The following is a 27,456-nucleotide window of genomic DNA, read 5'->3' on the forward strand; positions in this document are numbered from 1 at the left end:
GAAACAATCCCTGGACGATGCCTCGGCTCATCGCAAGGTGAATACAAGCACACACATACACTAGCATCATTTTAGCGGCACCAAATCCCCAAACCTGCATATCTTTGGAAGGAAACTGGAGCACACTGAGGAAACCCAGCAGGAAAACGTGTAAACTCCAGGCAGGGAATATCAGCGACGTGACTCCCTGCAAGACAGCAGCGCTAACGCTCCGCCACCGTGTCACCCCATGTGTGTAATTATTAACAGTATTTATTACTTAAACGAAATTACCGATTTATCTGTAAAATGTTTAATATACATACTTTAATACTTTTCATCATGAAAGTGATATCAAGTATAAATCTAAGGATTCTAAATGTGCAGAGGGTTGGAATATCATACATTTAATGTGCTCAGTGTGGCGATCTATTGCTGGCGATTTGCTGCTGTCAGGAGCAGAGGAAGCCCTAGAAAAAAAGATGGCAGAGAAGATTGTATGTGAGAATTTTAAAACATATCATGTCATTACGATCGGGAATATGCAATGCTTGAATATAAAAGCACCATTAATACATCTGTATGTCGGCATTTTGCTTCACCACATCGAACCATTTATCAAATATCGAAGCACGCACACCGATCTTGTAGGATCCGCAAAGCGGGTTTCTGTCACATGTAGATAGTACACAGAGACTCTGACGTCACATTCCAACTTTTAGCACACTGCACCCCCCGACTTTTTCCTGGTACTGCAACTCGTGCACGCGTCGCATTAATTTCTGAGGACCTGCTCAGAGGACGCATCAAATGAACGCTCAGAACGTGTGGCGGCCATGATGCGGGCGCGTACGCGTTCTGAGCGTGAAGTATAAATGAGCCCTAACACTCCAAATCGTAACCTTAGATCTTCAAATGAGTGTCTACTTAGAATTCCAAGAGCTAAACTTAAATGAAGTGGTGAGGCAGCCTTCTGCTGTTATGCACCTAAAATCTGGAATAGCTTGCCAATAGGAATTCGCCAGGCTAATACAGTGGAGCACTTTAAAACACTTCTCAAAACACATTACATTAACATGGCTTTCTCATTGCTTCATCTTAGTTAAATCCTGATGCTCTGTATATTCAATTAATTATCATTATTATTCATGGTGGCTCTAAAATCCGTACTAACCCCTACTTTCTCTTCTGTTTTTTTTCCAGTTTTCTGTGGTGGCAATCTGCACCACCACCACCTAATCAAAGCACCATGATGTCCCTACATTGATGGATTAAAGGCCAGAAGTCCACATGACCATCATCATCAAATTCTTCTATGAGAACCCTGAATACAATGAGGACTGATTGAGGTCATTTATGTTAGGTAGAATGCCTAGAGGGGACTGGGCAGTCCCATGGCCTGGAACCCCTGCAGATTTTTTTTTTTTTTTCTCCAGCCATCTGGTGTTTTTTTTTGTTTTTTCTGTCCTCCCTGGCCTTCGGACCTTACTTTTATTCTATGTTAATTAGTGTTCCCTATTTTTAATTATTTATTTTGTCTTTTTTCTCTTTCTTCATCATGTAAAGCACTTTGAGCTACATTGTTTGTATGAAAATGTGCTATATAAATAAATGTTGTTGTTATTAAACAAATACACGGTAGCACTCTGGAATTTTGGCTTAACTATGCTGAGAAATATTATGGGTTCTCCACATCCCTGAATTTCAGTCTGTGTTTCAGAAATTTTCACAGAAAGACCGAACCTCTTTGACAATGTCATTCACTGGAAATGCTGTTGCTAAAATGAAAAAACAGTACCTTCAGACAGTAAAGGGACATAATCATTCAGCAAAATATATTTATTAGAAATGTGAGGATTAATAAACTTACCATGAGACTAATATTTCAGATTTCAATTTCCAATGAGTGACAGGGCATATATGTTTTTTAAAGGAGTGGTTTCAAAGAACACTTTTTAAAATATTTTTATCAATTTAGTTTGATTTTAAAATACTTCTTCTATATATAAAGCTTTATTTGACTTGGGCTCTATTTACCTTAACAGAACTTATTAAAATAAACATAATAGAGCAGACTTAATATACGCAAATACTGATCTCCTAAAGCCAGCCTATACAAATTGCAGCTTAGAAGCAACCTCCAAATGGCACAGCCCGTGGCCACCAGAAATGCAGAGAAAAATCGAGAATTTCGCGAGCCTTTAGAATTCCTACATAAATTCTACAGTAGTACAGACCATGAATGCAAAACTCTGCGTAACTCAGCAACACTCAACCCACAATGCAGCACGTTGTGTGTTTAGAAGTGGTGTTAGTAGTCTATGACACAGTGATTTTGTTTGTGACAGTACACACCGGTACATAGTACCAGCACTTCGGTCACAACAGCTAATCATGGCATACTGTAGACTACATGTGTGCCGAGTTGTAGTCCTGTTTCATCAAGCGACTGTGAACGTGAGTTGTCACAAATGAATCTAATTGTTACTCCAATGAGAACCTCATTATTGACAAGCACTATCTCCGCACTTTTCTTCATGCAAGTGGATGGCTCTCCACTCACATGCTTCGATCCTGTGTATTCATGACTGTTACGAGAATGATGATCAGTTATTGGCACTCAAAGCAAAGAACAAATTATAAAGACTGCATTTAATGAAAACATGCAAAAAGTTTGGCATTTCCTTTAAACTTTTTTTGTAGAATGTAGAGCTCGTCATTAACTTGTAGTTAATATTCTTCAGTTTCAGAAATTCTCTGTTTGTAATTTTAAACTATCAAGCACAATATTATGCAGTACAGTACACCTATGCAGGGGACATAATAGTAGCTCTGCTGCCTCACAATAAGGAGATCATAGGTTCACGTCCAGGGTCCTCCCTGCATGGAGTTTGAAAAGCACTCTGAGTAGTGAGTAAAGCGCTACATAAATGTAAATAATTATTATTATTATTATATTTGATGATTTGTTGCACTCTGAGTAGTGAGCAAAGCGCTATAAAAATGTTAAGAATTATTATTATTATACTTGATGATTTGTCAATTTCAAATTTTAAACATTTTTTCACCAAATAAACAAAACATGTAGCACTAGGACTCTCCACCTCTATATACCTTACCTTCACAGTACCTCAGACTTGATCCAAATGGAATGTATGTGTACCACTACCTTTCTGTTTACGAAAAAAAGGTACTGCTAACCACACATGTGGTGATTTAAAGGACATTGCCTTCATGTGTGTTAGTTACTGTTATCACTTGTTATGTGTTTGTGCACTGATAGCTTTGATAGTTCATTTTTATTCTATTAAATGCACTTTGTGATGTGCCTGGGTCATACATGACCAAAATATTTATTTTATTTCAAAACAAATGAATGCCACTGCTAATACTATGCACTTTATTCATTTTCATGCATTTTGAGATGTGCCTAGGTCCGATATGACCAAACTGTTTATCTTTTTTTATTTGAAAAGTGGAAAAAAAGTATTGCTACTACCTCAGATCCTGTTCAGTTACAGCATTTTTATTGTTTTTTATAAACTTCGTGATGTTCCTGTGTCAAATGTGATCAAATTTAAAAGATAAACATTACTTTTTCAATAGATAGATTTATTTGTATTGGTTTAAAATTTGTTATTACCTGCTGCTTACCGGCCACTGAAAATGTCTGGCCCGGCTAAATTTCTTGATTTGAAAATCTGTCCCAATTGAATTTGTAATTGAATAGCCCTGTTCTAAAGGTTTCAGGTATACATGGCACTACTATCATTTGATATTTCCATTAAAACACTTTGTTGATTCTTTTAAGGAAAAAAGGGGGCTTTGTTACATGAAAAACTTCATCTAACAATTTTTAGTACTGTAAGTGGAGATCTTTTTTAAAATGTGACTCAGCTAGCTAGGAGATAATTACTTTAAAAATATAGCATCCTGCTTCACCTATATTTAGAATAACTCACTTTGTGACAAAAGATGCAGAAGAGATTGTTCACACTAAGTGATTGAAACAGAATTTCCCAATTCGATATTTCAAACTACAAATTAATAAAAGTTTTTAAGTTTAAGTGCCAGTTACGCACAAATAATATCCACTGACCTTTACTATACAAGCAGTTTACACATACTCCTACACGGTTTTTCTTGCAATGTTTTATCAACTATATCAACTTGTCCCTGCTTTTATCACATCCCGCATCGATTATTGTAATTCCCTACTGGCAGGTGCCCCTTCTAATCTTATATTACAGCTCTAGCTTATTCAAATCTCAGCTGCAAGAGTCCGTACTTGAATCAGCAGCAGCGAGCACATCACACCCATCCTGCTCCATCTTCACTGGCTCCCTGTGTCTTACAGAATCGAATATAAAATCCTACTAATAACCTACAAAGCCTTAAATAAACTCATGCCAAACTACATCAGTGACCTTATCCATCACTATGTGCCTGCCCACCCACTAAGGTCCTCTGATTCTGGCAATCTTATTGTGCCCCACACTAATCTTCACTCCATGGGTGACAGGGCCTTCAGCTGTATAGCGCCCAGACTCTGGAATGATCTACCGAAATTAATCAGGTCAGCTGACTCCATGAATTCTTTTAAAAAACAACTCAAAACTCATCTGTTCAGGAAGGCTTTTAGCTCTACTTGACTTTATTACCCTTCTCTCAGTTTACTTCTCTGTCAAGATGCTCATGTAACCTGTGTGTGTGTGTGTGTGACCATCAATTATGTTGTCTGTTTTTTTTTTCAGAATTCGCTGTCTTAATCTTCTTTATTTATTTATCTGGTTTGTACAATGCTATATACTGTTTATTTTGCCGTTCTTTATTATATTCTGTAAGTGCCTTGAGCATGGGAAAGGCGCTATATAAATAAAATGTATTATTATTATTATTATGACTGTACACACTACATAATGTAAGGGGTATAACTGCATGTAAATGACATTATTTTTGCTTGCATATTGTAATGATACTGCTTCCTGTTTTACTTTCTATATTGCAACTGTTTTACAATTTGTCATGGGAAAAATTATATTTTATTAACAGTGATTCTGATTGAATAGGGTACACACACCCATGGACACTGCCTTAAACTGCTTTAAATGTAATGATAATAATTAAATAAAATTAAATTAACCCTCTTCCCATGGGCTCACCACCTATGGGAGGGGCCAAGGAGGTCGGGTGCAGTGTGAGTTGGGTGGTGTCCGAAGGCGGGGACCTTGGCGGTCCGATCCTCGGCTACAGAAGCTGGCTCTTGGGACGTGGAATGTCACCTCTCTGAAGGGGAAGGTGCCTGAGCTAGTGCGCGAAGTTGAGAGGTTCCGGCTAGATATAGTCGGACTCACCTCGACGCACAGCTTGGACTCTGGAACCAATCTCCTTGAGAGGGGCTGGACTCTGTACCACTCTGGAGTTACCCCCGGTGAGAGGCGCCGAGCGGGTGTGGGTATACTTATTGCCCCCCGACTTGGAGCCTGTACATTGGGGTTTACCCCGGTGGACGAGAGGGTAGCCTCCCTTCGCCTTCGGGTGGGGGGACGGGTCCTAACTGTTGTTTGTGCGTATGCACCGAACAGCAGTTCAGAGTACCCACCCTTCTTGGAGTCCCTGGAGGGGGTGCTAGAGGGCATACCTTCTGGGGACTCCCTCGTTCTGCTGGGAGACTTCAATGCTCACGTGGGCAATGACAGTGAGACCTGGAAGGGCGTGATTGGGAGGAATGGCCCCCCTGATCTGAACCCGAGCGGTGTTTTGTTATTGGACTTCTGTGCTCGTCACGGATTGTCCATAACGAACACCATGTTCAAGCATAGGGGTGTTCATATGTGCACTTGGCACCAGGACACCCTAGGCCTCAGTTCGATGATCGACTTTGTGGTCGTGTCATCGGACTTGCGGCCACATGTCTTGGACACTCGGGTGAAGAGAGGGGCGGAGCTATCAACTGATCACCACCTGGTGGTGAGTTGGCTTCTATGGTGGGGGAGGATGCCGGTCAGGCGTGGTAGGCCCAAACGTGTTGTGAGGGTCTGCTGGGAACGTCTGGCAGAGCCCCCTGTCAGAAGCAGCTTCAACTCCCACCTCCGGCAGAACTTCGACCACATCCCGAGGGAGGTGGGGGACATTGAGTCCGAATGGGCCATGTTCTGTGCCTCTATTGTTGAGGCAGCTGACCGGAGCTGTGGCCGTAAGGTGGTCGGTGCCTGTCATGGCGGCAATCCCCGAACCCGTTGGTGGACACCGGCGGTGAAGGATGCCGTCAAGCTGAAGAAGGAGTCCTACCAGTCCCTTTTGTCCTGTGGGACCCTGGAGGCAGCTGATAGGTACCGGCAGGCCAAGTGGAATGCAGCTTTGGTGGTTGCTGAGGCAAAAACTCGGGTGTGGGAGGAGTTTGGGGAGGCCATGGAGAACGACTTTCGGACGGCTTCGAGGAGATTCTGGTCCACCATCCGGCGTCTCAGGAAGGGGAAGCAGTGCAGTGTCAACACTGTATATGGTGGGGATGGTGTGTTGCTGACGTCGACTCGGGACGTTGTGGGTCGGTGGGGGGAGTACTTCGAAGACCTCCTCAATCCCAATAACATGCCTTCCAATGAGGAAGCAGAGCCTGGGGACTCAGAGGTGGGCTCCCCCATCTCTGGGACTGAGGTCACCGAGGTGGTCAAAAAACTCCTTGGTGGCAGGGCCCCGGGGGTGGATGAGATACGCCCGGAGTTCCTCAAGGCTCTGGATGTTGTAGGACTGTCTTGGTTGACACGCCTCTGCAACATTGCATGGACATCAGGAACAGTGCCTCTGGATTGGCAGACCGGGGTGGTGGTCCCCATCTTTAAGAAGGGGGATCGGAGGGTGTGTTCCAACTACAGAGGGATCACACTCCTCAGCCTCCCTGGAAAAGTCTATTCAGGGGTCCTGGAGAGGAGGGTCCGTTGGATAGTCGAGCCTCGGATTCCGGAGGAACAGTGTGGTTTTCGTCCTGGTCGCGGAACAGTGGACCAGCTCTATACCCTTAGCAGGGTCCTGGAGGGTGCATGGGAGTTTGCCCAACCAGTCTACATGTGTTTTGTGGACTTGGAAAAGGCCTTCGACCGTGTCCCTCAGGGAATCCTGTGGGGGGTACCGGCCCCCTTGATAAGGGCTGTTCGGTCCCTGTACGATCGTTGCCAGAGCCTGGTCCGCATTGCCGGGAGTAAGTCGAACCTGTTTCCAGTGAGAGTTGGACTCCGCCAGGGCTGCCCTTTGTCACCGATTCTGTTCATAACTTTTATGGACAGAATTTCTAGGCGCAGCCAGGGCATTGAGGGGGTCCGGTTTGGTGGGCTCAGGATTGGGTCACTGCTTTTTGCAGATGATGTTGTCCTGTTTGCTTCATCAGGCCGTGATCTTCAGCTCTCTCTGGATTGGTTCGCAGCCGAGTGTGAAGCGGCTGGGATGAGAATCAGCACCTCCAAATCCGAGACCATGGTCCTCAGCCGGAAAAGGGTGGAGTGCCCTCTCAGGGTTGGTAGCGAGATCCTGCCCCAAGTGGAGGAGTTCAAGTATCTCGGGGTCTTGTTCACGAGTGAGGGAAGAATGGAGCGTGAGATCGACAGGCGGATCGGTGCGGCATCCGCAGTAATGCGGGCGTTGCATCGGTCTATCGTGGTGAAAAAGGAGCTGAGCCGCAAGGCGAAGCTCTCAATTTACCAGTCGATCTATGTTCCTACCCTCACCTATGGTCATGAGCTATGGGTAGTGACCGAAAGAACGAGATCGCGAATACAAGTGGCTGAAATGAGTTTCCTCCGCAGGGTGTCTGGGCTTTCCCTTAAAGATAGGGTGAGAAGCTCAGTCATCCGGGAGGGGCTCAGAGTAGAGCCACTGCTCCTCCGCATCGAGAGGAGTCAGATGAGGTGGCTCGGGCATCTGATCAGGATGCCTCCTGGACGCCTCCCTGGTGAGGTGTTCCGGGCACGTCTAACCGGGAGGAGGCCCCGGGGAAGACCCAGGACACGTTGGAGGGACTATGTCTCTCGACTGGCCTGGGAACGCCTTGGGATTCTCCCGGAAGAGCTAGAAGAAGTGGCCGGGGAGAGGGAAGTCTGGGCATCTCTGCTCAAGCTGCTGCCCCCGCGACCCAACCTCGGATAAGCGGGAGACAATGGATGGATGGATGGATGGATAAATTAACCCTGTGTGGAGTATTGCACGAGTGGGTCATGTAATGGACAGGCATGCGGTATTTATGTGTCCAAATTAAGTTACCAAAAAAAAAAAAAAAAACGTAACATTTTTACATTTTACATATTGCAGTCTTAATATAAATAATAATATTAAGGATCCTTTCCATTCCCCTCTTCAGCTGCTCCAAAGTCTTGGCCGTACTTCTAGTTTAGCATAACAGTAGAACAGCCCGGTTATTTTGTTTCAAGCCCATAAGCAGTGAGGCTTGATAACTCAAGATTATAACTCCTGAAGTTACTGGTTTAGTCTGCACCAGACCTGAAGTTTGACCCTGAGTGTTGTCAAACTACAGAAATAAGTAAACAAATATAAAGTGCATACTACTGATGAACCTATACATTAATGATTATAAAAAGACACAATACAAAAAAAACATTTTTGTTTATTTAAACTATAATTTATAATTAATTCATACATAAAATACTTGTCAGTAATGATTATAAAGTATAGCCATTAACTCATTAAAAATGAAAAATTAATAATCAATACATACAAAACAGGACATTTTGCATTTAAAATTACTTTTAGAAAAGTAAAAATGAAGTCAATGCTGGATTCATTGAAAATTAAACAAATGTGCTACAAATATCATTATATAGCTGATTACTTGAAATAGCTTATTTATTGATATTTATATTAAATTACTATAACCAAAGCAGACATGATGATTACCAAGATGGTTCAACTGCGTAAAAACACATGGAGATCTTTGTGAAATTATAATCACACTTTCATTTTTAAAGTTTCATGTTACACTGCAATTAACAGGAAAGAAATGGCAAATGAATCATACCTGCTTGGCAACTTCTCTTAAACAGGCCACCCCCTGTTCAAAATTTGGAAAGACAACTGAACCATATTTCTGATATTCAGGGACAGGTCGGATCTTTATCGTCACCTCTGTAACTACCCCAAGGGTTCCTGAATAAAACAGTGAAATGTTGGACTACGTAAGTAAACAGCATTCAGAAGTAATGGCATAAAAAAGATCTACTGTGCTGATACAAGTCTGTAAGTATAATTGAAGTTTAAGGTGCTCTAGCACTATATTTTATGAAAACATAGTATTAACTAGAACACGATAATAACAGAAACATGTATTTTTAATATATGCATGGAAGGCAAGCTTGTTAAGTAACCCAGTCAGAAGTTCCACTAGAAAATTATCCATGGATAATTATTCTATAAATAATCCACCTGATAGTTAAAATTCATGGTGATTTTAATATGTGCATTCTCATTATTAAAAGCAGATTCATGACTGATTTAATGTAAATGTAAATTCATGACTGCTTTACTGTTTAGCATAATTTTCTTACCTACTCTGTTAGCCATATTTTACACGTGATCAGCACATCTAGCTTATCTATAGTATTTGATCATTTTCTTCTAGAATTTTCTATTTTATTCCTATTTACTTATTTTTCTTGTGATAACCCAGAATTTTGTGTTACAAGAATTGACTTTTTCCTTGTTTTTTATGTTTTTATACAAACTTCTATGTAGTGTAATTTATTGAGCTCTTACATGCTTCCATTGTTTCAAAACACTTTAAGCACTATACAAATAAAAACATATTTTCACTATTATTATTAGATGACAGAGACTGATGCCATCTGATAGCTGGTAAGTAGCTGGGTAAGGACCAGTTTTAATATGACTTCTTAATATAGTCAGTAATTCTGATTATTCTATTCATGGCACAGCAGCTACAAAGTTACACAAAGTAAAGGCCAAGTAACAAGAGTTTTGTGAATTAATAAAATCAAATAAATCATTCCCAAAATCATCGATTCACTCTCTGACATTGTTTTGTTCATCACATTATCATGAGGAGCAAATATCAATTTCTATCAGATGGCGGAGCCACACTAGTTATGCCAGGTAAATTTACACTTGTCAATGAGTCCAGCCTTCAAGTTTTCAAGGAAAATATAGTACTTGGAAAAAATGTGGATGTTGACAACAAAAACACACTGAACCACTATTATGACTGTGTCTGTATCCTAAATCATCATTTTCATATACAGGAATTCTGTTACAACACACTTTAGGTTTGGCTACAGCCTGGGACCAGCTATGGTCCCCCTCACCTTTTAAGCACATTTGATATTGGATGGATCAACAATTACCCTTTACAAAAAACGCACGTATGAAAACAGGAATGTTAATTTTTTTATACTATTTGACAAGAGATAACTTGAAAAATATGGTAGTTACAGTAGTCATTGACTCATCTCTAACATCTCTGTGGACAGATTTTTGATGCATCCTATAATGCAAAATTGGTTTACCTCCGTGATTATTGTGAGCTTTTGAGAATTCAACTTCTTGTGCTCTTTAATTATCCTTTTGTGGAGTTAAGTTTTTCTCAAACATGCGAAAGTACGTTTCTGTAAGTCACTTATTGTGATTTGTCAACTATCAATTTTTATGTGGACTTTTCTTTATGAAACAGAATGTTCTATAAACCATTTTGCTGGGTTTTGGATCCAAGGATTTAGATTTTTACATTGAATTTTGCATTAGAAGCTTTGGGTCGACACATGCTCCATTATGTAATGAAGAAAGGACAAGGTATTTATCAGCAAATTCACAAACATCCTAAATGCCCAAGTTCATCTTTATAACATTGTTTCTATGACGTCAGAAGCACTGTGTTATTTAGGGAATTCTGGGAGATGTTGCCAGGAGACAGCCAATGTGAATGAAACATAATTGTGTCACCCTTAAGAAGACAAAGATTTTCTTGTGGTAAAATATATACTGTAAAATATATACTGCATGTATGTGTATATATATATATATATATATATATATATATATATATACACACACACACACACATGCACAGTATATGCAGAGTGAGTCAAAATTATGTTAACATTTGAGTGGCGGAAACAATGTATTCACAAAACATACTACATATGTGCAAGATGATTTACGGGAATGTCTCAACCTGTTTGCCATCATGTTCAACATATGAACCACAAAATTTGTATATAAGTATATACATAGCAGTTCCATTAGTGTTAACATAATTTTGACTCACCCTGTATATACGAGGAGGAGTCAAGCTAAAATTAGAAAATGGGATTTATTAGAAAATTACATTATATTATATTATTTATATATATATATATATATATATATAAATAATATAATATAATGTAATTTTCTAATAAATCCACATACAGTGCATCCGGAAAGTATTCACAGCGCATCACTTTTTCCACATTTTATTATGATACAGCCTTATTCCAAAATGGATTAAATTCATTTTTTTCCTCAGAATTCTACACACAACACCCCATAATGACTACATGAAAAAAGTTTACTTGAGGTTTTTGCAAATTTATTAAAAATAAAAAAACTGAGAAATCCCATGTCCATAAGTATTCACAGCCTTTGCTCAATACTTTGTCGATGAACCTTTGGCAGCAATTACAGCCTCAAGTCTTTTTGAATATGATGCCACATGCTTGGCACACCTATCCTTGGCCAGTTTCGCCCATTCCTCTTTGCAGCACCTCTCAAGCTCCATCAGGTTGGATGGGAAGTGTCGGTGCACAGCCATTTTAAGATCTCTCCAGAGATGTTCAATTGGATTCATGTCTGGGCTCTGGCTGGGTCACTCAAGGACATTCACAGAGTTGTCCTGAAGCCACTCCTTTGATATCTTGGCTGTGTGCTTAGGGTCGTTGTCCTGCTGAAAGATGAACCGTCGCCCCAGTCTGAGGTCAAGAGTGCTCTGGAGCAGGTTTTCATCCAGGATGTCTCTGTACATTGCTGCAGTCATCTTTCCCTTTATCCTGACTAGTCTCCCAGTCCCTGCTGCTGAAAAACATCCCCACAGCATGATGCTGCCACCACCATGCTTCACTGTAGGGATGATATTGGCCTGGTGATGAGCGGTGCCTGGTTTCCTCCAAACGTGACGCCTGGCATTCACACCAAAGAGTTTAATCTTTGTCTCATCAGACCAGAGAATTTTCTTTCTCATGGTCTGAGAGTCCTTCAGGTGCCTTTTGGCAAACTCCAGGCGGGCTGCCATGTGCCTTTTACTAAGGAGTGGCTTCCGTCTGGCCACTCTACTATGCAGGCCTGATTGGTGGATTGCTGCAGAGATGGTTGTCCTTCTGGAAGGTTCTCCTCTCTCCACAGAGGACCTCTGGAGCTCTGACAGAGTGACCATCGGGTTCTTGGTCACCTCCCAGACTAAGGCCCTTCTCCCCTGATCGCTCAGTTTAGATGGCTGGCCAGCTCTAGGAAGAGTCCTGGTGGTTTCGAACTTCTTCCACTTACAGATGATGGAGGCCACTGTGCTCATTGGGACCTTCAAAGCAGCAGAAATTTTTCTGTAACCTTCCCCAGATTTGTGCCTCGAGACAATCCTGTCTCAGAGGTCTACAGACAATTCCTTTGACTTCATACTTGGTTTGTGCTCTGACGTGAACTCTCAACTGTGGGACCTTATATAGACAGGTGTGTGCCTTTCCAAATCATGTCCAGTCAACTGAATTTACCACAGGTGGACTCCAATGAAGCTGCAGAAACATCACAAGGATGATCAGGGGAAACAGGATGCACCTGAGCTCAATTTCGAGCTTCACGGCAAAGGCTGTGAATACTTATGTACATGTGCTTTCTCAGTTTTTTTATTTTTAATAAATTTGCAAAAATCTCAAGTAAACTTTTTTCACGTTGTCATTATGGGGTGTTGTGTGTAGAATTCTGAGGAAAAAAATGAATTTAATCCATTTTGGAATAAGGCTGTAACATAATAAAATGTGGAAAAAGTGATGCGCTGTGAATACTTTCCGGATGCACTGTATGTGTGTGTATATATATATATATCGTGTTTCTCCAAAAATAAGACCGGGTCTAATATTAATTTTTGCTCCAAACGATGCACTACGGCTTATTTTCAGGGGATATCTTATATTTATTCATGTACAACAATATACATTTATCCAAATACAGTCATGTCATCTTCTTCTGGAATATCGTCATAACTCTCTACATTCAAACCCTGAATTCCAGCCTGAATTTCTTGCTACTCCAGCCGCTTTTAGTATCCTCCAGGATCGATGTGCGCGCTTCGATGTTTGATGAATAATTTGATGTGGTGACGCAAAATGCCGACATACAAATGTACTCATGTTGCTTTGATATTCAAGCATCACATATTTCCCAAAGTAATGACACGATACATCTTAAAAGTCTCACATACCGTCTTCTGTGCCATGTTTTTTTTTTTTTTTTTTTTTTGTACCTTCACAATACCATCAGAATGTATGGCGGCGTATTTGAGCCACAGAGAAAAAAAAATAAGGACATAATGAAAATATCTATTTTGTGATTAAAGTGGAAATTTCGGCTTTAACCTCATAGTTTACTTTATCATTAAAGCAGACTATCGTAAACATCATCTTAAAACCGACCCAGTTGTTAAATCTCTATGTGCTTCTGTGGCTTCCTCCTGACATGACAGCAGCAGCAAGCAGCATTGCCACACAGAACACATTAAATTTATAATATTCCAGCTCTCTGCACATTTAGAATTCTTAGATTTATACTTGATATCACTTTCATGATGAAATGCATTAAAATATGTATGTTACATTTTACAGATAAATCGTTAACTTTGTTTAAATAATGAATACTGTTAAAAGTTACACATATGTGGTGGCACGGTGGCAGCGCTGCTGTCTCGCAGGGAGTCACGTCCCTTGTGATCCCTGCCTGTAGTTTGCATGTTTTCCTGGTGGGTTTCCACAGTGTGCTCAGTTTTCCTCCCATCCAAAGACATGAAGGTTTGGGGATTTGGTGAAGCTACAATGACGCCAGTGTATGTGTGTGCTTGTGTTCACCTTGCGATAAACTGATGCCCCGTCCAGGGATTTTGTTTCTGTGTTGTGCCGATGCTTGCTGAAATGGGCGCATCCCCGAATTGATGGATGTAATCATTAAACATCCTTTTCAGAGATATTGTGGCAAGGTGTCCTCGGAATTTACTGGATGTTTTGGGCACACGCATCAAGTATAAACCTGGCCTTAGACGCCTTACTTTTCAGCTGACAATCTTGACTAGGGCTTATTTATGGGGTAGGGATTATATTACAGAGCAGCCTGAAAATCACGTTAGGGCTTAATTTTGGGGAAACATGGTATATTAGGCCTGAGAAAGCACATTAATTTTTGTGATTAATGCGGCCTGTTTAATGTGTTAAAATATATTGTCACATTCAGGCAGGGCTGCATTTTCATGCTTTTTTTTTATTTATTTATTTATTTTTTTAATATTACGGAACAGTTCTGTACCTAAAGAGTTTCATACACATCCATTATCTTATTTATATACTACCTTTAAAAATTTATTTAAGTAAAATTTTAATATAAAGGTTTAACTTTTCATATTATGCTGTTCACAACGATATGCCAAACTTCAACACTTAGCACTGGTGTTCATTTTCTAGATTTATACATATTGACATACTGTAGATGCAGGGTAGTGGGAGAAAAGGGAGTAGGGAGGGAAGTTTACAGCAATTCTAGTGCAATAGAGATAAATTGTGAATGTAAAAATCTTTTTTTTAGTGAGCCAAGAACAAAGGTGGAGGTAAGGCAGTGTTTACCCACCTATTTTCTATGGTGGCCCACCTTTTGCAACCCAAAAAATCCCAAGGCACACTATAATCCTACCAACCAAAAAATGTTAAATCTCAGACGTGCTAAACTGTCCAAAGGAGAAGGACAATTGGCGGCCAAAAATGCAACTCGAAGATTGCCATTCACTGACACAGCACTTAGCGACACTTTGGACACATTTCCCCAGCTGCTTCACCCTTTTGCTCACTCAACTGACCCAGGATCAGAGGCAACTCATATGCCCACTGGCCCTTAGCTCTGCGAGAGTCATTCTTGAACACACACCCAGGCAAATGAGCCCCTGACACTGCTCATGGCTACTAAAGTGCTCTCTAAGTGCTGTGTCTTCGAAACAGCAATCACAGAGCTGCTTTTAGGTTGGCTTCTCCAGATAGTGCCATCCTCCTCGGACAGTTTTTGACCACCTGAGGAGCGTATCTCTCTTAGATCTGGACTCAGGGTCTCTACACTGTTATATACATGGTGCTCCAGATGAAAACCAGTTGTGTGAAGTACATTAATCAAGTCGTTGATGGTGATAAATAAGTGAGAATAGTATTTATGGAGTTTTAACAAAAGGTTTAATGAATATCCATTTAAGAGATGCTTATTCTTTCAATTAAATCAGTTTTAAGCAGTGCATTCAAGCTCAACAGTCATTTTGATCGTTTTTTATTTTGACACGTCTATGTCTCATATGCTATGCCAATTTGAGATTTAATACATTGACCTTGTTTTCTTATTGCCTTCTTTTGAATTTGTCTTTTAGAAAGATGAAGATATTTAAATTCATTTTGTACTTGTTCAAGTAGTATTTTGTTAAAAGTTAAGGTATAAGGTCACTGTTTAAGTTTAAAATATGTCATTAATGTTTTTCAATGCCTCTGCGTTGATTCTACATTAATTTTGTAATTAAGTGTGTGTTTACTTCATTATTTATGCATCAATTTTATAATTATGTTTTAATGTTAGATGCAATTAATCATGATTACCACGATTAATTATTATTATTTTTAATCAATTCCCAGCCATATATATATATATATATATATATATATATATATATATATATTATATATATATATATATATATATATATATATATATATATATATATATATATATATATTATACAATTGAATAATTTGCAAATAAACACTGCTTAAATGTAAATATATATGCACTTATAGGTTTGAATCATTTTTAATCTTTAATTGCAATAAAGCTTTTTTTGCTGTTAAAAATACATCTACTACAGTTGCACAGGTATTTTTGTCTGTTCAATGTACAGGCTAGACATTCATGATACTTGAGGTGTAATTATAAATAGATTACCAATAATTATAAAAAGATTACCATTTTAATGATGCAGTACTTGTTTCTTACCAAAACTTATACTGCATGACACACACACAAACAAATAATAAACACAGTACAAATCTTTAAATAAGCTGAAAATGTATCATATATTCATAAGATATTTATCAAGTTGACACAAGGCTAACAAGTTTACAAGTAAAACAGACACACTTTGCTGTTAAGCTAACAAATCTATTGTTTACTAAGCCGTAATTTCAAATTCTTCAACATCTTTTCTTTATCCAATTGTAAAAGTAAGCTGATGTATTTAACACAAGCTTGCAGTCAAAACTCTGACAAATGGTGTCTGTTTTAATTAAAGGACAAAATACACAGGTCTGAATTCATTTAAGTAGGTTTTTTTTGCCATTTGTCTAACTGTACAGGACCACTTCTCCAATTCCTTTTTCTCAGTTTATTACTCCAGTTTCTTTATCGTAAAGGCTAATATTCTACTCTCTGCTGGCTCTCTAGTAAAACATGCCTTGAGTTGCTGCTCTTTGTTTGCACTAGAGGAAATTTGCTACAAAAAAAAAGGTGACATAATATCTTGTGTAAAGGTACACCATAACTAAATTACCATAAAGCAAAGAAAAGCTGAGTCCAGAAATATTGCTTTTTTGTGATCAACCAATTTACAAATCATCAATCTAGGCTTTTGTAGCATGAAAAGCATGATTACAGGAAAAATGGAAAATTGCTGAATTGTTCAAATTTAACCACAAGAATTTCACAACCTTTGTAAATTATTGCTTGTGAGTAGTTCATAAAGGAAAAGCATAACAGGGGGAACTGGATTAAATTCTGGTTGTGCTTTTGTGCCCTGCTTCACTAGATCAGCCATGTGCTTGCAGTAATATTCATACCATCTTATAGTACAAAACAGGAAGAAGATACAGCTGTGATATTAAAGCAACAATCTACATATTTATTAAATTCTGTGCTTATAAATTATATTTTTTTTAAATCTGATTAGTTTCTTAAACTTGAGTTGTTCAATAATACGGTGATTTGCTAGCTTGCACTCAGTAAAGAGCATGACACAAAAAAAATAGACCAAACTGAATTTAATTCTACTGAAGGAAATGTTAGTGTCATTAAAGTTAAAACAGCATTTAAAAATGCAGCTCCATTTTTATAATAATTTAAAGGTTACTTTTTTTTAAATATTTAATTGTAAGTGCGTACAAAAAAATCCAGATGCATAAATCTGTGCATACGCCAACTTACACATTCTTCCGCTCCATAAATCCCGGTCAGTATGAAATGTAGAATTACACCTCTTTGAATATGCAAATCAATATAAATAGCCTCTTAAGTTCAGCATTCTGTGAAAAGACAATGGCAAAAGCACTGGGGAAAAAAGAATAATTTCAACAAATACCAAGTGGAGGCAAGGAAATATGTACTATTTGTTGGTTTAAGTAATGGTATAAACAACAAAAGGAAGTTGAAGGAAGTTGATTGAGTGGCATAGACTGGCGGAGAAACTCAAAAGTACAAGTTCAGGAAGTCGCATAGAGCCCAAAATAAATAAGAATTTTTCAGATATCAAAGTCGCCGTGAAAAGGCGAGTCATAGCCCACCATCCAATTGTCATATGGAAGTGTATTAGGGTACAGAAAAAAGAAAAAAAGAATAGGGACACATTGTAAAACAAAAGTCAAAATGCCAACTTTAATCTCGAAATTTTCATTTTAATCATGTAGTTCATTTTGTCATTAAAGTAGAACATCATAAACTTCATCTTAAAGTCGTTTCATTTACTAGTTTTTCAAATCCGATTGTAACTAAAGTTGCATGTTAAATGCTTTGTATTCTATGCGTTCTTCTATGTACTCTATGTGTGTGAATCCCTAAGTGCTTCTTAAACGGGCTTTCTCTTAAGCTGACAGGCCAGAGAATACACTACATTCATGATATTACAGCTCTCTGAACAATTTAAATACAAAGATGTATACTCAATATCATTTTCATGATGATAGGAATTAAATCATGTGTTAAACATGGGGCCACAGTGGCCCAGGTAACGATGACCTGACGCCCTGTCCAGAGATTGTATCTGCCTCCTGCAAGATGCTTGCTGCGCTGTGCACGACCCTCAATGAAATAATTTATTGCAGCAGTAGTGTCTCTTTCAAACGTACTAACCCCCAGTTCCAGTCCTTCTTTTCTTTCTCCAAGTAACCAATCACCACATAAGCTCTGAAATAAATATCAAGCTATCTGAAAGCTTAGAACACTGATACTTCAAAACTTTTAAGGAACTAGGAAATATCTTCATAGTCCAACTTTAATTATTCAATCAAACTATCCATCCAGGGTCACACCAGCCCCGGCAAGCATACAGCGCGAGGCATGAACAATCCCTGAATAAGGTGTCAAGCTCATCACAACTGCTGTGCCACCATGCCCACACGTTTAATTATTAACAGTATACATTATTTAAATAAAGTGAAAAATGTATCTATATAATGTAATATACATACATTACTGCATTTCATCTTAAAAATGATATCATGAGCTCCAAGAAGATAGCGCTTGGAAATCTACAGGTGCTGGTCATAAAATTAGAATATCATGACAAAGTTGATTTATTTCAGTAATTCCATTCAAAAAGTGAAACTTGTATATTAGATTCATTCATTACACACAGACTGATGTACTTCAAATGTTTATTTCTTTTAACGTTTATGATTATAACTGACAACTAATGAAAGTCCCAAAATCAGTATCTCGGAAAATTAGAATATCAATTAAGACCAATGCAAAAAAAGAATTTTTAGAAATGTTGGCCAACTGAAAGTATGAACATGAAAAGTGTGAGCATGTACAGCACTCAATATTTAGTTGGGGCTCCTTTGGCCTGGATTACTGCAGCAATGCGGCGTGGCATGGAGTCGATCAGTCTGTGGCACTGCTCAGGTGTTATGACAGCCCATGTTGCTCTGATAGTGGCCTTCAGCTCTTCTGAATTGTTGGGTCTGGCGTATTGCATCTTCCTCTTCACAATACCCCATAGATTTTCTATGGGGTTAAGGTCAGGCGAGTTTGCTGGCCAGTCAAGAACAGGGATACCATGGTCCTTAAACCAGGTACTGGTAGCTTTGGCACTGTGTGCAGGTGCCAGGTCCTGTTGGAAAATGAAATCTTCATCTCCATAAAGTTCGTCAGCGGCAGGAAGCATGAAGTAGTCTAAAACTTCCTGGTAGACGGCTGCATTGACCTTGGACCTCAGAAAACACAATGGACCAACACAAACAGATGATATGGCACCCCAAACCATCACTGACTGTGGAAACTTTACACTGGACCTCACGCAACGTGGATTCTGTGCCTCTCCTCTCTTCCTCCAGACTCTGGGACCTTGATTTCCAAAGGAAATGCAAAATTTACTTTCATCAGAAAACATAACTTTGGACCACTCAGCAGCAGTCCAAAGGCGAGACGCTTCTGACGCTGTCTCTTGTTCAAGAGTGGCTTGACACAAGGAATGCGACAGTTGAAACCCATGTCTTGCATACGTCTGTGCGTGGTGGTTCTTGAAGCACTGACTCCAGCAGCAGTCCACTCTTTGTGAATCTCCCCCACATTTTTGAATGGGTTTTGTTTCACAATCCTCTCCAGGGTGCAGTTATCCCTATTGCTTATACAATTTTTTCTACCACATCTTGTCCTTCCCTTCGCCTCTCTATTAATGTGCTTGGACACAGAGCTCTGTGAACAGCCAGCCTCTTTAGCAATGACCTTTTGTGTCTTGCCCTCCTTGTGCAAGGTGTCAATGGTTGTCTTTTGGACAACTGTCAAGTCAGCAGTCTTCCCCATGATTGTGTACCCTACAGAACTCGACTGAGAGACCATTTAAAGGCTTTTGCAGGTGTTTTGAGTTAATTAGCTGATTAGAGTGTGGCACCAGGTGTCTTCAATATTGAACCTTTTCACAATATTCTAATTTTCCGAGATACTAAATTTGGGACTTTCATTAGTTGTCAGTTATAATCATCAACATTAAAAGAAATAAACATTTGAAATACATCAGTCTGTGTGTAATGAATGAATCTAATATACAAGTTTCACTTTTTGAATGGAATTACTGAAATAAATCAACTTTGTCATGATATTCTAATTTTATGACCAGCACCTGTAAATCAACTTAGAAGCCAGTTGTCATCATATGTAAATACAAGCTTTCTTCTATTGAATTGAATTCTTGTTATTGTATGGTACAATGAGATTCAATATTCAAATCCTCCATAAACTTATTTCCTATAAAATGATAAAATAACAGTAACAATAATAATATGATAAAAAACAATGAAAAATATACAATATGAAAGCATAAGTACAATATACATATCTATATAGTCCAGATATTGCAAATGGTTCATAAAGTGGCTCAGGTTTTGCAATATCACAACTGTAGTGCAAGTTTACAGTGAGGTAATTGTACTTATAAGTACAAACACTTCTACCAGAAGCACATGATGGAGTGACTGAATTACAACTCTTAGGGTGAAACTGTTTCTGAACCACAAGGTCCCTGCAGGAAAGGTTCTGAAGCATTTGCCGTATGGAAGCGGTTCAAATTGACAGTGTGTATAGCTGAGGCAGCATGTGCTAGGTGCTGTATCCCAATAATCCACTTTCCAATCAGCTGCTATAGAGAAGCAATTCTGCAATCAGATGCAGTAAGTTAAAGTACTCTTGTGTGGTGCACTGAGAGTAACAACACTAAAGTAGCAATGGTATTTGGAATAGTTTGGCCATTCCGTGGACCATTATATTGTTACAGGTTGATTACAATCAGATGCCTTAAACTAATAAACGATATGCGGTTAATTTCAGTGTATTTGATAAAGCCACGTCAGGGATGTGCATCTAAAAAAGAAAGGGAAACCACACAGGAACAGTAGCACTGCTTTGATGCCGGGTGCCACCAGTTTGCAAAACTGAGCTGAAAACTTGGTATGCAATGGACTGAGTTACCATGAGAATGTATGTGGCTTTACACCAAGTTTAGTTTTTACACATCAGTCACAGGTATAATATCAACTAACATACATCCAGCTTGTCCTGCCCTCACTCTTCACCCAAAACAAAAGTGTGCCAGTCATGACATTAGTGATTATGCTGAACCCTAGTTCCTATACAAATGAAGATGAGCTGGTACATAGATGGAGTGCTTTAGCACATAAGATACTGAACAAACTAAAGTATAAAATGTAAACTATTGAAAAACTTCTGCTGTACAGTAACTAAATATAACACAAGGTCTCATTTTATCACTTAAAAAACAAAAACCATGTTAAAAAAAATAAACAAAACAAAAACAAGGTGAGACACAGACAAGCACACAAGAATCGAGGTGATTTCTCAAACTTTTAACAAAAGCATTTGCTAATGCCACTTCATATGCAAAAGATGAATGCAGACAGAACAACATTAACTGAAGTAATTATCTACTTTATATCAAAGGACAAGGTCCTTTAGGCAACTTCAAGTACAGCTTTTAACGTAGTAAACTACAACAAACCATTTATTTTAATAATTAATTAAATTTGAGATGCATTGATTTAGTTTGCATTTCATAAATACTTATCCTACTACATATTCAAAGTTTAAAATGTGCATTGGGCAATGCGCAAAAGTCTTAGATGTACAGTTGAGGAGTGTACTACAGCAAAGCCTGCAAATGTCAGATCAACTATGCATGCTAGAATGTTTGATAAATTCTAAATAAGCATTCTCCTGTTTGAATTTACTTGTCCTAAAGTTATATTTAATACATTATGGTGTGTATGAGTTTAAACATTATGCAAATTTAAAGCATAATCTTTTGCCATATCATATATGCCCGTTCTTATCACAACTTCAAATTCAAATGAAGGGAAAAAGGAGGTACTGTACATGTATGGCAACTTTGTGAAAGAATTACAGTAAATAGCAAAAAACAAAGAAAAAGCTGGATCAGCTATTAATATAATACTTCAGAAGTTGCAGATTGGAAAATACACTGCAGCTATAAACTCTTGTTGTCTACTGTGCATCTCAGTTCTTTGCTGTATATGCTGCACCTTAAGTTGGGTACTGTGCAGAATTAACAGTTAATGTGCTGTACAAAGGAAACAAATACAAATAAATGTGTAAGTATAACATTAGTTTTTGCCTGTTTCAGAAAATAACACGCCTAAAATTATTTTTCAAAATAGATATGCACTAAACCAATGAGAAATAGAATTTCTTTTGTGGAGCAATGCTACAACAAAAAAAAAATCATTTCATTAGATGCCACTGCCAATAAATTTCTTATTAAGCATTCAAGTACTGATGCTTTAGCTTTCCCTGCTCTTTAGCAGCAAAATCAGTAAAATCTTTCAAATCTTGTATATGTGATTTTTAAATGTCAGTGTGGTGAATGAGAGGACCTGCAATCAAAGAAGTCCAAACAAGGACCATATCAGAATGGCCTTTAATTCTCCAAGGGTCTTCAATGACCACAAATATTTCAGTCCATGGATGAAATACAAATACTGCTGACATTACTGGGGTAACAGGGAGGAGAGTGTCTAATGATTTGTTTACTATCTGGCAAATAAGGCAAATAGCAATTTCTTTACATCCAGGAGGCTAATCAAACTTTGTTAAGGTCAACAGAATATCTTTATTGGTCTCCAGAAGGAAGTGTTACTCACTCTCTCTGTTCAAATTTGTGAGTCTCCACAAAAATAAAAACATACATAATGGACAGAAATGAAAGTAGTAAGATTGTAATCTCCCATCTATTTGCCCATTTTCTGAACTCCATCATTCAAATTCAAAGCCAAAGTTCCTCTTGGGAGAATTGCAGTTGGGGCAGTCCACTGCAGGACACACTGTCAATTACATGCACTCATTCATGCATTCCAAAAAGTGCAATTTGGATCTGCCAGTCAACCTAATCTGCACATCTATGGGATGTGGGAAAAAAATATAAGAGAAAAAGAGACAACCTGAAAATACACAGCAAGAAAGTATAAACTTTACAAAGACAGTGTACATGCTGAGATTCAAAATAAGTCCAAAATGCTTGCAATACATTAATGAACAGTATTAACTATAATTACCATTGTATAATAAAAAACAGAACTATAAGCAAGCTTCAAACCAGCGTTCAAAATCATTTAGTTGAAGAAAGAGATTGTGAAAGTACTAAAAGTGTAAAGAAATCTGCTGGCCCGGAAATTAAACAAGTTCTACACAAGTTATAAAGCATGGACAACGGTTTACAACCAGCAGCTGAGTCTTGATCGAAACAATACCAGGTTAAACAAAACTTTAATTAGAATAAAGTTTTCTGACTATTCCAGTTGCAAGGAAACACTAAAATCTGTAAATACACAGTAGGTTTTTATAGACTGCATAGGAGTATAAAAATATTTAGGTATATACAGGTAAGCTTTAACTTTGAAAATTATGAACACAGTACCAGCAATTTTGCAGGATTACAATATTATGAATACTCCAGTTTGTATAGCAATTGACCACAGGCCTATGAGCAGGGTTAACACAGGTGACCAACCCATTCCTTAATCTTGTCCAATTAATCAAACTGAACTAGGTGGACTACAAACAAGGTGTACAAACATCTCAATAGAACTGGTTACAGCTCAGCCAAATTTCAGGTGTCACGGCAAAGTGTATGAATACTTGTGTCAATATAAGATTTGCTTTTTATTTTTAATGAATTTGGGGGGGGTTCTAAAAATCCCATTTTTGCTTTGTCATTCTGGAATAAAGAGTGTTACTATAAGAGGGATAAAATTAACATAAACCATTTTTGCACAAGTCTGCAACATAGCGAAATATTAAAAAAGTGAAAGGCTCTGGATACTTTCTGAATCTGTACAGTAGTGTCTTGCATATACAAGATAATATCTCATAAATATAATAATTTCAAGACTGGGAATAAACCCTGGAACTTTCAGATGGGGACAGGTGTGGGATTGTCTTTTTGCACTGAGAAAAATAGAAGAAAAAAAAAAAAGAAAAAATTGGGAGTGGTCTCACCTAGACTTTCTCATATACTCAAATATTGGGATGGATATTTGAGGAGTAAACTGCAAGACAATGATTATATTTTATATTATGTACATTTAAGAGCCATCAACAACATATCAAATTAATAATATATTGAACAATTATTATAAACATAAAGTTAAATAAATCAGACTCTGCAGCTGCATGAATAAAAGTACCACTCCCAGTTAGCGGAAATAGCCCAAAAGTTGATAGAAATCTAGATTTTGTACCTAATACTTGTATGCAAAATTTGGTCGACCAAAGTGAAAGCGTACTCAAGTTATCGTGTTTACACACACACATACACACTCGCACAGACAGACACACAAACATAATTCCAAAAATGGTGTTTTTGGACTCTGGGAGGTCTAAAACGTCGAGATTCGTCAAAATCTTGACATTGAATCTTTGGACGATTACAATACTTTTCCTTTACTTCTTATACGAGAAAGTAATGATGAAACAACACTAAAACATCGAGATTCATCAAAATCTCAACATCGAATCTTTGGACGATTACAATACTTTCCCTTTACTTCTTATACGAGATAGTAATGATGAAACAACAATATACCCACTGCAAATATCAAGCAAAATGATGCATACTTGGCACGTTACATTTTTTATTAGGAGATACAGAAATGGAGGAAATAAGACACTTTCAATTAAACGTTTCTACTTCTGACTCATTCTATATTGCATTTTGCTCATTTTTTGAAATTGTGAAGATCATAGTCAGTTCTACTTTCAACTAACTTTCAAATTTAATAATTTCTGCTATTCATGAAATCTTCCAGATAATAAATGATATTTGATTTATCCCTGTGTATGCTGGCAATTGTATAATAAGAACCATGATTATGTAGCGTACAATAACAATATTTCAAACCTTATATAGAAAACTACACAAGCATTGTTTATTTTGCAAATAATAACAAATTACATGCAATTACATGACAAATAAAAATTAAAACTGAAAGAGCATATGCCATGATTTAATAATACCGCACCCTATTCTTAAAAAAATAATGCTAAACAAGACAGTGTAAACAAAGATAAAATCTGCAAGTTTACTCTCTGCTGGGGATAAAACTTACAGATAAAAAAGGTGTGCTAGTTAGTAAACATACGGGAAAAACTCTAGCCTAAGAAAAAAGTATATGACTTTTGAATGTCAAGCTACAATCTGACAAAGAGCTTTATAAGTAACCAATCGGTTGTCTCTAACAGGACACAATCAGTGCAAGAAGTTAGCATAAAAAGTCTGACAAGTGATCAGAGGACATTCAGTTCATCATGCTTGCCTGGTTACCTAAGAGCTAAATGTTTTCAAGGACTCCTCTTCATCTACATTGCTCAGTAATTTTTCCCAGTTTCCCAAGATCCTCTGTGTGAAGAAGTGTTTCTTGGATTCCACCCTGAATGCACAATCACCTAATTTATGTCAGTGTCCAAATACGTGATTCACTATTTATCTGAAAGGACTGTGCTGAATCAATTTTATTAATACCTTTCTAGGTAAAATGCCTTGAAGACCTACAATTTGTGTCTATATAGAAATGTTTATTCAATACTAAGGATATTCACTTTCCCTTAGCTTGTTAGAGCAGTATACAATCTTTAGCTTAGGTGTGCACTTTGTTGTTCTTCTCTACGCCATTCCAAGAGCTGCAATGCCTTTCTTTGACAAAGTCAAAGAATAATGTGCATGTGTTTGTATTCAACAGTTTTCACAACTTAGCATAACATTTTTATTAGTATTTTAATTGCTTCTGTGCACTACCTCTACAATAGGAATACAAATCAACATAAAACCTCTTAAGAACAGGACAATGACACCCATCTTGTATTTATAATTAATGCTCCTTTTGGCTTCATGTAGCCTAAGCACTCCGTTTTGAAAAATGTCCAGGTATTTTTGAATTTCTTTTATGCCTCCTCAGAATTTGCTCTCCCTTTACCTCTGGAGTCATCTGCATATTTAACATATTCACTACCCAAATCAGAATCAATATCATTAATATAAATTAGAAGGATTAACAGTCATAAGGGAAAGAACTGATGACATAATTTTATATTTAACATTATCCTCTTATCTGGACTTTTACTCTCTAGCCTATTTTTGAAATCTGGTTTCTTATGTTACTCTAATGGTAATGGCTTCTAGCCTTAACAGTTATACAACTTTCATCTATTGCACAGCAATTAGGCAAGTATATGATTTGTGCTCAGTGGGTATTGCTAATAAATCTTTATTAATTCTATTTCTACAGCTCACAAATGTGTTGAATTTGGTTAATGTAGTGTCACCTAAGTGAAAATTAAATGCATGTTTTTTAATCCTAAATAAGTAACATTGACCAAATAAAAATTTTATAAAATAGAATGCCTTACATAATTCTTTTTTGTAATAAGTAGGAAAAAAAAACAAAAGAACAACAATCAAGAAGTAAGGAAAGCATACCTTCTGATCCCATGATAAAATGATGCACATCTGGGCCTGTTGACATACGAGGGCCTTGACAGCTCTTCTCTATTACACCTCTGGGCGTCACCATTCGTATATGAACAACCTTAACAGCAAGACATTTAAATTGATTACCCTTTCATGTATGGCACTTTAAAAGGCTGGCTTTAGATTGTAACATCCCATATTCTCAACCACAGTCTTTAAACCTGAGAATAAAGGATTACTTAGAAATCCAATACATATAAAAAAAAACACCTCGTCAGCTACTGGTAAAAGCTCTGCAGAACCTCATTAGTGAAGACAATATCTACTCAATAAACTGCAGGCTGAGCCTTTTCTTTATATTGTAGATATAAAGGAATAAAACTGTGGTGTTTATATTTTAAATACACTTGTAAAATTTGTAATACCACAGGTGTCTTTAAAACCACTTTGACATTTATTTTCTTTTCTGACTTTTCACTGCCTTAAGTTTGACTACGTGAAATAGAAAACACAATAGGCATATAATTTTGGAATACATTTCACTCCTTCTGTACAAACCACTGCCTCCCGGTGGCGAAGAAACTTATTTGAGCTTAATCACTTTCAAAAAAAGCTTTTACCATTTAAAGAGTTACTATGAAAACATTCAGCAGGCTGCAGTGGTAGTTAAATGTGACTGAACTATACTCAAGCAAATCGGTTCTATTACAACATTTAATGTG

The 27,456-nt window shown here is 37.8% G+C and overlaps 1 protein-coding gene across 1 annotated transcript in view; it reads right to left on the reverse strand.

The window, feature by feature from the left end:
* The window catches only part of agps (alkylglycerone phosphate synthase), a 204,820-nt gene that overhangs the window by 66,867 nt on the left and 110,497 nt on the right, over window positions 1-27,456 (reverse strand). Inside the window, exons 10-11 of the mRNA XM_028806233.2 lie at window positions 26,744-26,852; window positions 9,005-9,132 (exon numbers count right to left, since the gene is read on the reverse strand). Coding sequence (XP_028662066.2) covers window positions 9,005-9,132; window positions 26,744-26,852 — 237 coding nt within the window. The remainder of the gene's footprint in view (window positions 1-9,004; window positions 9,133-26,743; window positions 26,853-27,456) is intronic.

This window comes from Erpetoichthys calabaricus, chromosome 8 (genome assembly GCF_900747795.2).
Source record: "Erpetoichthys calabaricus chromosome 8, fErpCal1.3, whole genome shotgun sequence".
In the NCBI taxonomy this organism is placed as follows: Eukaryota; Metazoa; Chordata; class Cladistia; order Polypteriformes; family Polypteridae; genus Erpetoichthys; species Erpetoichthys calabaricus.